This window comes from Oncorhynchus keta, chromosome 35 (assembly GCF_023373465.1).
Source record: "Oncorhynchus keta strain PuntledgeMale-10-30-2019 chromosome 35, Oket_V2, whole genome shotgun sequence".
Taxonomy (NCBI): Eukaryota; Metazoa; Chordata; class Actinopteri; order Salmoniformes; family Salmonidae; genus Oncorhynchus; species Oncorhynchus keta.
The window spans coordinates 37,193,667-37,205,841 of record NC_068455.1 but is presented as its reverse complement, the minus strand read 5'-3'; the positions used below and the strand labels follow the sequence as shown (position 1 = coordinate 37,205,841).

At 45.8% G+C, this 12,175-nt stretch overlaps 1 protein-coding gene and 1 non-coding gene across 3 annotated transcripts in view; both read right to left on the bottom strand.

Annotated features, from left to right (window-relative positions):
- Window positions 1–12,175, bottom strand: part of LOC118368458 (peroxidasin) — an 85,762-nt gene that overhangs the window by 4,063 nt on the left and 69,524 nt on the right. For both annotated transcript variants that reach the window (XM_035752577.2, XM_035752578.2), the window contains 6 exons: window positions 10,897–11,903; window positions 10,226–10,722; window positions 9,987–10,121; window positions 9,631–9,839; window positions 673–787; window positions 360–492 (listed from right to left, as the gene is read on the bottom strand). In XM_035752577.2, the coding sequence (XP_035608470.1) occupies window positions 360–492; window positions 673–787; window positions 9,631–9,839; window positions 9,987–10,121; window positions 10,226–10,722; window positions 10,897–11,903 (2,096 nt within the window). The remainder of the gene's footprint in view (window positions 1–359; window positions 493–672; window positions 788–9,630; window positions 9,840–9,986; window positions 10,122–10,225; window positions 10,723–10,896; window positions 11,904–12,175) is intronic.
- trnaa-ugc (transfer RNA alanine (anticodon UGC)) lies at window positions 5,961–6,034 on the bottom strand. Its single transcript has one exon. It is a non-coding gene; the product is annotated as a tRNA-Ala (tRNA).

The following is a 12,175-nucleotide window of genomic DNA, read 5'->3' as shown; positions in this document are numbered from 1 at the left end:
CGTTAGTTCCCCTTCATCCCACCCCAGTGTGCTACATGATCATCTACCCTCAGGCAGCATATCACGTTCAATCTGGGGATATTGAAAATAGACTAATAATAATAATAATAATATTGGAACAGTGTCTGGATTCTACACGGTTCCGTATGGGTTCTACCTGTAAGAGCCTGAGCTGAACATGTCTGGACTTGCAGCGTAAAGGAAGGAGGGAAATAAGCTCTCAAATCACTACCCCAAAAATACCCGTTGTTGCTGTTTGAATGTGTGCTGAGCAGCCAGAATGAAATTGGGGTAACACTCAAGTCGTGACGAACAAACCCAGCTGATGTAGCCTGTGTGCAGTATACAACTGCTCTCACCTGCTTTCGTAAACTTGTGATTGTCTTCTGCATGTCTACGACAAAGTCTTGGAAGTCATTCAGCGAGGGTTCAGTGCTTTGTTGTGAGGTGAGGGTGACATTCACAAGATTTTCAGTAGCGTCTTCAGCTGGGCTGGAATGTAAGAAAACACACCCCAAAATTCAGCACAACCTTATTATAGCATAACTTTGTAAGTTATAATGGTTTTAGTCACCACAGTTGTTAGCTATGATGCAGAATGGTTATCACATCCAAGGAACTTAATGTAGTCAGAGAATGACAAGGTACCAAACAAGTAGCATTAGTAGTTACCTGATGTTCTGCTGTATGCTGTTGGCAGGCTTCTTCTCGGCAGAGCTCTGATCCACTGACCTGCGCCCTCTGAAATGGTAGGACAGGGCGTTGAACTGACCCTTGGTCCTGCAGTCTGGGGGGTACAACAATTCACAATTTAGTCAACGGGGCATATCAGGAAACTCAGATTGCATAAAGACCAACGAGTTAAAACCCAAAGACCCGTAGGTAAAAGCTAGCAATTGTTGCCCCATTGGTAGTGGGTTTACAGTTAATATTCTTGATCACCAATTATTTTTGGAGCTGCATATTTATTTATTATGGCAATCCTCTCTCCCTACAATTTGACGTTTTCCTTGCACCAGATCCTGTGCTGATTGACAGTTTGCTGGTCCAATCAGAGTGCCAAGTGTGTGTTTCACTAGCCAATCTGTTCAGATTTAGATGTTGGACGTTGCTGCGGCTACTGACTCTGGCTGCGTGTAGAGTAATCCACGGAGACTCTGGGCAACAAAATGAGTGACAAAACATTGGTATGATTCTGATCAGATAGCTAGCAACAATGACAGGAAGCTGCCATGTGGGGAATCATAGGTGGCTTGTTTCAGTTAGTTGTATCTTGTTCTTGATACCATATCTTGTTTAGAGGTCTTTTGAATTATACCATGTCTATGATAATATGGCAAAAATTCACTAGTTAGCAAACTAACAACTGTAGCAATGTATTTGAAAGACAAGTGCTTATTGTGAAAATGCATTTACTCTAACCCTAACCCTCTTCTCCTCTGACCCTATCCAAGTCTGACCCTCTCCACTGACAGGATATTCACTGTTTATTAGCTTGTCTTTTCCCATGTTCATTTGTGAAGGCTAAATGAATCCAGGGTCAGATCCAAGAGAAGAAAGGAAAACAATTATCTAAGGATAAGAGACACAGAGCACCCTTTATTAAAGCAGAGTCATATATTTAATCCCAAAATCATTAGGTCTGGCTCTTAAATACTCAAGGGGAATTATCTGAGCTCATAGCAAAGGCTGATTAAACTAGTTGGCTGTTGTCCAATGCTGATTTTGATACAGTCATAATGGCATTCTTGACTTGATTTCTGACATTTGTTAATTTCACTATTAATTGATGAATTACCATATTACAGTCTACATGTTTCAAGCAAACCACCACAGTCCCTGTGCACAAGAACGCCAAGGTAACCTGTCTAAATGACTACCGCCCCGTAGCACTCACATCTGTAGCCATGAAATGCTTTTTGGCTAGTCATGGCTCACATTAATACCATCATCCCAGAAATCCTGGACCCACTCCAATTCGCATACCGCCTCAACAGATCCACAAATGACGCAATCTCTATTGCAGTGGTTCCAAAACTTTTTCACTCGGGCCCCCCTTCCAGCATTGGGGAACATCCCCTTATTTCTTGCAATTCTACATATTTTGCCATGAGGTGCAGAGAAAATGTTGCAGTTTTAAAGCTCATTTTCTTGCAATTCTATACATTTTGCCATGTTTAATTAGTATTCATATGATATTTGAGTGACTCAAACATTACAACAAAATCTATGGGCTAAAAAATGATAGTTAAAAAAAATATATATATTTGCAAATGTATTAAAATAAAAAAACAGATATACTTTATTTCTGGGGAAGGCTACTAAAACATTTCTGCAACATTGAAAGTCCCCAAGAACACAGTGGCCTGCATCATTCTTAAATGGAAGAAGTTGGAACCACCAAGAATATTCCTAGAGCTGGTCGCCCAGCAAAACTGAGCAATCGGGGGAGAAGGGCCTTTGTCAGAGAGGTGACCAAGAACCGAATGGTCACTCTGACAGAGCTCCAGAGTTCTCTGTGGAAATGGGAGAATCTTCCAGATGGACAACCATCTCTGCAGCACTCCACCAATCAGGCCTTTATTGTAGCGTGGCCAGACGGAAGCCACTCCTCTGTAAAAGACACATGACATCCCGCTTGGAGTTTGCCAAAAGGCACCTAAAGACTCTCAGACCATGAGAAACAAGATTCTCTGGTCTGATGGAACCAAGATTGAACTGTTTGGCCTGAATGCCAAGCGTCACATCTGGAGGAAAGACAGTTCACCTTCCAACAGGACAACGACCCTAAGCACACATCCAAGACAACGCAGGGCTGGCTTTGGGATAAGTGTTTGAATGTCCTTGAGTGGCCCAGCCAGAGCCCAGACTTGAACCTGATCGAACATCTCTGTAGAGACCTGAAAATAGCTGTTAAGTGACACTGGGAATGGGAGAAACTCCCCAAATACAGGTGTGCCAAGCTTGTTGAGTCAAACTCAAGAAGACTGGTGGCTGTAATCGCTGTCAAAGGTGCTTCAACAAAGTAAAGGGTCAGAATACTTATGTAAATGTGATATTTCAGTTTTTATTTTTTACACATTTGCAAATTCTAAAAAACATGTTTTGCTTTGTCATCATGGGGTATTGTGTGTAGATTCATAAGGGGAAAGTAAATGTAATCCCTTTTAGAATAAGGCTGTAAGATAAACAAAATGTGGAAAAAGTCAAGGTGTCTGAATACTTTCTGAATGCACTGTACATGAGAATGCTGTTCATTGACTACAGCTCAGCGTTCAACACCATACTGACCTCCGATCTCATCACTAAGCTAAGTACTCTGGGACTAAACACCTCCCTCTGAAACTGGATCCTGCCCCCAGATGGGGAGGGTAGGCAACAACACTTCCACCACACTTCAGGGGTACTTCAGGGGTACTTGTTTAGTCCCTCCTGTACTCCCTGTTCACACACGACTACGTGGCCGCGCACGATTCCAACACCATCATTAAGTTTGCCCAATGACAACACGGTGGTAGGCCTGATCACTGAGGATGATGAGACAGACTAAAGGGAGGAGGTCAGAGACCTGGCAGTGTGGTGCCAGGGCAACAACCTCTCCCTCAATGGGGGCGACAAAGGAGCTGATCTTGGACTACAAGAACCTGAAGGCCGAACGAGCCTCCTTTCACATCGATGGTGCTGTAGTGGAGTGGCTAGGGAGCTACATCACTAAGGACCTATCATGGTCCAAACACATCAACACATTAGTGAAGAGGGCACAACTCCCATCAGGAGGGAGGCTGAAAAGCTTTTTCATGGGTCCTCAGATCTTCAAAAGGTTCTACAGCTGCACCATTGAAAGCATCTTGATGGTCTTTATCACCACTTGGTAAGGCAACTGCTCGGCATCTGGCCGCAAGGCGCTATAGAGGGTAGTGCATACAGCCCAGTACACTAAATGTCCAAAAGTATGTGGACACCTGCTCGTCAAACATCTCATTCCAAAATCATGGGCATTAACATGAAGTTGGTCCCCCCTTTGCTGCTATAACAGCCTCCACTCTTCTTGGAAGGCTTTCCACTAGATGTTGGAACATTGCTGCGGGGTACTTTCTTCTATTCAGCCACAAGAGCCTTAGTGAGGTCTGGCACTGATGTTGGGTGATTAGGCCTCGCTCGTTCCAATTCATCCCAAAGGTGTTCAATGGGGTTGAGGTCAGGGCTCTGTGCAGGCCAGTCAAGTTCTTCCACACCGATCTTGACAAACCATTTCTGTATGGACCTTCCTTTGTGCATGGGGGCCTTGTCATGCTGAAACAGGAAAGGGTCTTTCCCAAACTGTTGCCACAAAGTTGGAAGCACAGAATCGTCTAGAATGTCATTGTATGCTGTAGCATTAAGATTTCCTTTCACTGGAACTACGTTGCCTAGCCCGAACCATGAAAAACAGCCACAGACCATTATTCCTCCTCCACCAAATTTTACAGTTGGCACTATATATTTGGGCAGGTAGCGTTCTGCTGGCATCCGCCAAACCGGGATTCATCCGTCGGACTGCCAGATGGTGAAGCGAGATTTTCACTGCTCCAGAGTCCAATGGCGGCAAGCTTCCCACCACTCCAGCTGACACTTGGCATTGCGCATGGTGATCTTAAGCTTGTGTGCCAACCCATTTCATTAAGCCCCAGACAAACAGATGTTGTGCTGGCGTTACTTCCAGAGGCAGTTTGGAACTCGGTAGTGAGTGTTGCAACCGAGGACAGACGATTTTTAGCACTTGGCAGTCCCGTTCTGTGAGCTTGTGTCTCTTACCACTTCACGGCTGAGCCGTTGTTTCTCCTTGACGTTTCCGCTGCACAATAACAGCACTTACAGTTGACCTGGGCAGCTCTAGCAGGGCAGACATTTGACAAACTGATTTGTTGGAGAGGTGGCAACCTATGACGGTGCCACGTTGAAAGTCACTGAGCTCTTCAGTAAGGCCATTCTACTGCAATGTTTGTCTATGGGGATTTCATGGCTGTGTGCTCAATTTTATACACGTGAGCAACGGGTGTGCCTGAAATAGCCAAATGTACACATTATTTTGTATATATAGTGTAGATCACTGGGGTCGAACTCCCTGCCATCCAGGACCTCTACACCAGGCGGTGTCAGAGGAAGGCCCTAAAAATTGTCAAAGACTCCAGCCATCCAAGTCATAGACTGTTCTCTCTGCTACCACACGGCAAGCGGTACCGGAGTTTGGGACTAAAAGTCTCCCGAACAGCTTCCACTCGCCAGCCATAAGACTGCTGAGCAGTTAATCAAATGGCTACCTGGACTATTTACATTGACCCCATTTTGTAAACATTTTTTAGTTGTTCTATTTTTGCACTGACTCAATGCACACTCACTGGACTCTATCCACACTCTCACAGATACAACACTGACACTCCGAAAGACACACACACACAAAACACACACACACACACACACACACACACACACACACACACACACACACACACACACACACACACACACACACACACACACACACACACACACACACACACACACACACACACACACACACACACACACTTCATACTCTGTTTATTATCTATCCCTTTTACCCTTACCTACATGTACATGCTCTATTACCTAATTTACCTCAACTACCTGGTACCCCTGCACATTGACTCTGTATTGGTTCTGCTTGTATCTAGCCTCGCTATTGTTCTTTTATTGCGTTACTATTTCCTTATTTGTTTATTTTTGCAAATATTTTTCTTACTTTTTAACTCTACATTAATGGGAATGGGCTCGTAAATAAGCATTTTCAGTATTCGGCGCCTGTGACCAATAAAATGTGATTTACCAAAGGGTGGAGGACGAGTGGGGTGAAACATCCCCCACATTTAACATGTTTGTCATTTAGCAGACACTCTTTTCCAGAGCAAATTAGAGTAGTGAGTGGATACATTTTGTGGATGTGTCCCCTGTGGGAATTGAACCAACAACCCTGGTGTTGCAAGCACCATGCTCTACCAACTGAGCCACACGGGACCAGCACACCACAGTATCCACCTGAATACAAATGTTTTAACTCAGTGCAACTCGTGCCTTCAGCCAACATATTCAAATGACCCAATGGAAAATGCACGGCGACTGGAGTGTGTCTCACAGTAGGGAGTAAATAGCTTATTATGTGTAATAGCCTACTGTTCGCAGAAGTCCTGTATTCTCACCCAGCCACCCAGAATAAGAGGCTCAGAGTCATCCACTCAGGGGTTCGTTGGAGGGAACATTCAGCTGCTCTCCAAATATGAAAACCTCTTGTGCACCCCAGACACTACTACCGCATGCTTTGGCAAATTCAGTAAATTGGTGAATTGGCTGCGCTGCTTGTACATCTGATGACACGTTAACCAAATAATGTGGATGAAGCGAGACAAACTCCCACTGAAAGCTCTCAAATGTGTACCAACTGTCATCCCATTGTATCCTGCTGGGTTAGTAAATAGAATCCTGCGAGACAAACTCCCACTGAAAGCTCTCAAATGTGTACCTAAATAGAATCCTGGGATAGAATGAACAACATCAGGGCTTTAACTCTCAATATAATCTCTAGCCCCTACAATCACACGGTAATATCTCCTAAAAATCCTGGATATGTAACAGCAGTTCTGGGGTCAGATGGTAATAGGGTACAACAGAAGAGGTAGCTGATTCTCTTCATCTCTCAAGACAAACACACTACCAAAGTCAGCTAAATAACCCATTGCATTTGCTCTAATGTTGATCAAAGGTACATTTGAGACACTAATCAATTCAAAAGATACCCAAGCCCTGCCCTAGTCAAAGCCCATTTTCACTGTGAGAAGATGAAGCCTGGAGATATGTTCATTATTATTCATTATTCATCATCTCTTTACTATCTTATCTTCCTTGATGTTTTCACATGACAGCAGTCATACAGATACCACTATCAGACAAACGCACAATGTCAAACTTTTGTAAATGCTGTTTAAAACACTGTGGGGTACTGATCAATGATTACACACAAAGCCCAGTCAGGTGCCTCCTAATCGAATGTTGGCACAACACGACAGAGAACTGGACCCTTGTCCTGTTGCGTCTGACTACACGTTCCACAGAACTAAACGTCGGAACATTGACACTATGTAACCCCGAGTACCAGTCTTGGTAGCGCTCTTTATTTGTATGCAAGATGGAAGCAGCATGTTCTAAAAATCATTCCATTCTGATGATGTCAAGGAGAAGAGGAAGTTGACTGAAGAGGTTTGTACCATAGCCACAGTCCACAAGTGTGTAACACAGCATCAACACAACCAAGCCCAGAGACTCCCAATTCCCACAGATCGCTACATTGGAACAAAGCCACATAGAAAGACAATACACTAGAGCTGTGTTCGAATACCCATACTAACATACAGTATACTACATACTTAATGAGTATATACTACATATATCATATACTATTAGTTCATTTAAGTATACTGTAAACTAACAGTATCCTTTCAGTTGAGTCTACTAGCTCGTCGCCTGTCTACCGGAAATTGATGCTGTTGTTATCGTTAGGATCTAATTTTCAGAGAACAAACTCAACGGATGATAATGAAAGATTTAACCTTTTTGGGATACGGGGCAACATTTTCACTTTTGGATGAATAGCGTGCCCAGAGTGAACTGCCTCCTACTCTGTCCCAGATGCTAATATTATTATTTGTATTGGATAGAAAACACTCTGAAGTTTCTAAAACTGTTTGAATGATGTCTGTGAGTGTAACATAACTCATATGGCAGGCGAAAACCTGAGAAAAAATCCAACCAGGAAGTGGGATATGTTAGGTTTGTAGTTTTTCAAAGTTTGGCCTACCGAATACACAGTGTCTATGGAGTCAAGTTGCACTTCCTACTGCTTCCACTAGATGTCAACCGTCTTTAGAAACTGGTTTGAGGAGCTCATGAGACCTGTTTGAGTCAGTGGTCTAGCAGAGTTTCACAGGCTCGTGACGCGCGCTCCCGACAGAGTTAGCTCTTGTTCCAGTGCTTTTCTTCATTTACATTTACATTTAAGTCATTTAGCAGACACTCTTATCCAGAGCGACTTACAAATTGGTGCATTCACCTTATGACATTCAGTGGAACAGCCACTTTACAATAGTGCATCTAAATCTTTTAAGGGGGGTGAGAAGGATTACTTTATCCTATCCTAGGTATCTTCAGACATAGGAATTCTCCGGTTGGAAGATAATTTATGTTTTATGTTAAAAAATCCTAAAGATCGATTCCATACATCGTTTGACTTGTTTCTATGACCTGTAACGGAACTTTTCGAGTTTTTGTCTCGACGAAGTGCTTGCGCCTCATGAAGATGGATTACTGGGCTGAACACGCAAACAACAAGTGGCAATTTGGACATAAATGATGGACTTTATGGAACAAATCAGTCATTTATTGTTGAACTGGGATTCCTGGGAGTGCCTTCTGATTAAGATCATCAAAGGTAAGTGAATATTTAGTGTTATTTCTAACTTCTGTTGAAGCCACTGCTTCTTCCTTGCTGAGCGCCATAAAAAAGCAAGACTACGGTTTACAACTGCACATGGGTACAAAGATCGTACTTTTTGGAGAAATGTCCTCTGGTCTGATGAAACAAAAATATAACTATTTTGGCCATAATGACCATCGTTATGTTTGGAGGAAAAAGGGGGAGGCTTGCCAGCCGAAGAACACCATACCAACCGTGAAGCACGGGGGTGGCAGCATCATGTTGTGGGGGTGATTTGCTGCAGGAGGGACTGGTGCGCTTCACAAAATAGATGGCATCAAAAAGAAGGAAAATTATGTGGATATATTGAAGCAACATCTCAAGACATCAGTCAGGAAGTTAAAGCTTGGTCGCAAATGGGTCTTCCAAATGGACAATGACCCCAAGCATACTTCAAAGTTGTGGCAAAATGGCTTAAGGACAACAAAGTCAAGGTATTGGAGTGGCCGTCACAAAGCCCTGACCGCAATCCTATAGAAAATTTGTGGGCAGAACTGAAAAAGCGTGTGCGAGCAAGGAGGCCCACAAACCTGACTCAGTTACACCAGCTCTGTCAGGAGGAATGGGCCAAAATTCACCCAACTTATTGTGGGAAGCTTGATGAAAGCTACCTGAAACGTTTGACCCAAGTTAAACAATTTAAAGGCAATACTACCAAAATACTAATTGAGTGTATGTAAACTTCTGACCCACTGGGAATGTGATGAAAGAAATAAAAGCTGCAATAAATCATTATCTCTACTATTATTCTGACATTTCACATTCTTAAAATAAAGTGGTGATCCTAACTAACCTAAAACAGGGAATTTTTACAAGGATTAAATGTCAGGAATTGTGAAAAGCTGAACTTAAATGTACTTGGCTAAGGTGTATGTAAACTTCCGACTTCAACTGTATATCCATACTATGACCAATAAGCATACTATATAGTCAATTTACGTCACAAATAGTATGGTAGTGTGGTTAGTATGAGTATTCCAACACAGCTTATGTCTATGGCAAAATGTAGTGGACTATCTAGGGAAGAAGGAGTCCTTCAAGACACAGCATCAATGTGAATAACGTGTTTTATATTCCATGTGACCCACCTTCGCAGCAGTCCTGCCACATGCGCAGGTCAATGTTGGGGATGTCATCACAGCTGCCGTATCCGTGGGGCAGCTCTGCCACGTTGAACACGTCCTGCTGGATACGGGTGATGTTGTCACCGTTGTCACACAGCACCCTTGTCAGAGACGCCTGCTTCAGCTGGGTCAGCTGGGCCGGGGTGAACACACCTGGGTTTTCATACCAAAACCTGCACCAGGAGGAGGGAAGGTTACACTAGTTATCTGTAAACACACCATAAACACAAAGGCTACCCTTCTGTAACTATCTCATCCTTCTGAAAGGGAGGGAAAAAGTAATCTGACTAGAATTGGTAGCTGAGGGGATGTGAGCTCACCGGTCCCCGTCTCTGAGTCGTTTGAACTGGGCAGCCAGCAGACACATAAGGGTGGGCCCCAGCCGGCTCCCAGGAACTAGGTCCTCAGCCATCAGAGCAGGGAACAGGTCGATGTTCAGGGGAGTGCCGTATAGCCTGGAGAGAGAGAAAAGTACAGATGGTTTTTGATAAGGTAATACAGTAATTTAACCTTGATTTATCCATGGGTGAGTTTCCTGAAAGCCTCATAGCTAACATACCTCTGTAGCTTCTCCCTGACCTGGGGGTTCTTGATCTCGTTCCTCAAGTCATCAAAGCTCTGTGCTGAGGTCAGGTTACAGAAGGTCCGGTAGTCGTTGTATGGCGGTATCCCGTGATCCCTTCCTCTCTGGATGTTCATGGCGGCCAGGTCCAGCGCCACGGAGTGGGCCATGGAGAACAGCCTCTCCGTCAGCTCCGTGTTCAACAGCTGGGTCGACACGCGCATCTTCCCCGCCACTCCGAACAGTCCCCGCAGCAGGGGGTCAATGCCCCCTTCGTTGACGATGCGGAAGGGAGAGAAGAAGGCGCGGTGTAGGGAGATGTGGCCCTGGGGGATGGGCTGGAAGTTCTCATCCAACCGGTACAGGATGGGGTTGATGAGGGTGTGTCCGAAGCGGAAGGCGGCCGTGGCGAAGGCGTTGAGGATGCCGGCGTTGACGTTGGGGTTGTAGCCGCGGTAGTCACCAATCAGCTTCATCCCCGCGTCACCCAGGACCTGAGGGAGGGGGTGAAATCATCATCATCATCAATATTATAGTCAACATCATACTTTTAATTACTTACAGACACAGTACCTTTCATCAATCTGAAGACCTTTCACAAAACCCTATGTTAGAGTATGAGAAAGAAGAAGAATTATATTATGAGGGAGAGAAGTGCAGGTTCTCACCTTGGGCAGCCAGTGATTGTAGGTGATGTGCTGCATCTGTGCGCCAACTATCTTCCTTGCTTCGTGGTAGATGGTGTCTCCGTCCCAGTGTGGGTTGAGTCGGAGCAGCTCTGTAGCCACGCGGTTGTGTTCCCTGAACCACACTGTGTGCATGGATGTCAGACCCAGCTGCTCGTTGGCCCTGTGGTCTCCGGCCAGAAAGCAGGGGATGGGGCTCTCGTTCTCATCCCTCATACACTCTGTCGGGGGCCCCGTGGCGAAGGGTAGCAGGGGCTTCCCAGAGCGTTGGACGATGCCCTGCCTCAGCAGACCCCTCTGACTGGCCAGGTCGCGGACCTCCTCCGACTCGTGGCGTGAGCTGCCGTACACGTTGGACGCGTCGATGTATGACGTCAGCTGGTTGATCTGTTCCCGTGGAAACACGCTGTTCATGAGGAGGGACGTCATACCGCTGCCGCAGACGGGGCTGGAGCGCACGAAGAACATGCAGCGCGCTCCGCTGCGCGCCTGCCGAGGGTCCCCCGGGGGGAACTGGATGGGGAAGCAGGGTGCGTCGTTGGTGCACACGTTAGTGCACAGCTGGCCGTCGGAGAAACGTGACTGGCTGAGGGCGGCAACGGTGGAATCCAGATCGTGGTCCAGGAACTGCCCCCATTGCATCAGCATGTGGGTGTAGCGGTCGTCCGGGGTGACGGTCTCCGTGCCGATCATGGTGGTGGAGACGAGGCGGGGCAGGGGCAGGGCATGGCCGTGCTGCTGCCGGCCGCTGGCGCCACGCGGCAGGTTGAAGCCGTTGTCGTAGACCGACTTGAGGAGGCGCTGGAAGGCGGTGAGGGAGGCGCCCCACATGGGGTGCTGCAGGTTGTTGCAGGTGCCGTCGTGGCTGCGGTACTTCTGGTGGAAGCAGATGTCAGAACAGTTGTTGAAGCGGCGGTGGGCAGTGCAGCCTGATAGGTTGGCGATCACATCCAGGAAGTGAGGGGACACCAGGTCATTGTAGCGGAACGCTGGGGATGGAGGCAGGGAAAAGAGGTTTTAGTCAGGATATAAGGCTGTGTACTACACTGCTACATTAACGTTATATTTCTAACTAACAGAGGAGACTGCTGATTGCAGCATGTAGGCTATTAATGTTTGCCCTGGCAATCTAAACCTGCATCCTGAGGGCACAGACTGGAGTTTTCCTCTGACATGTCCTGACTCGCTGGGATATGTCAGAGCTACAGCTCCAGTGTGTGTGTGTGTGTGTGTGTGTGTGTGCCTTGTGTAGCTCAAATAA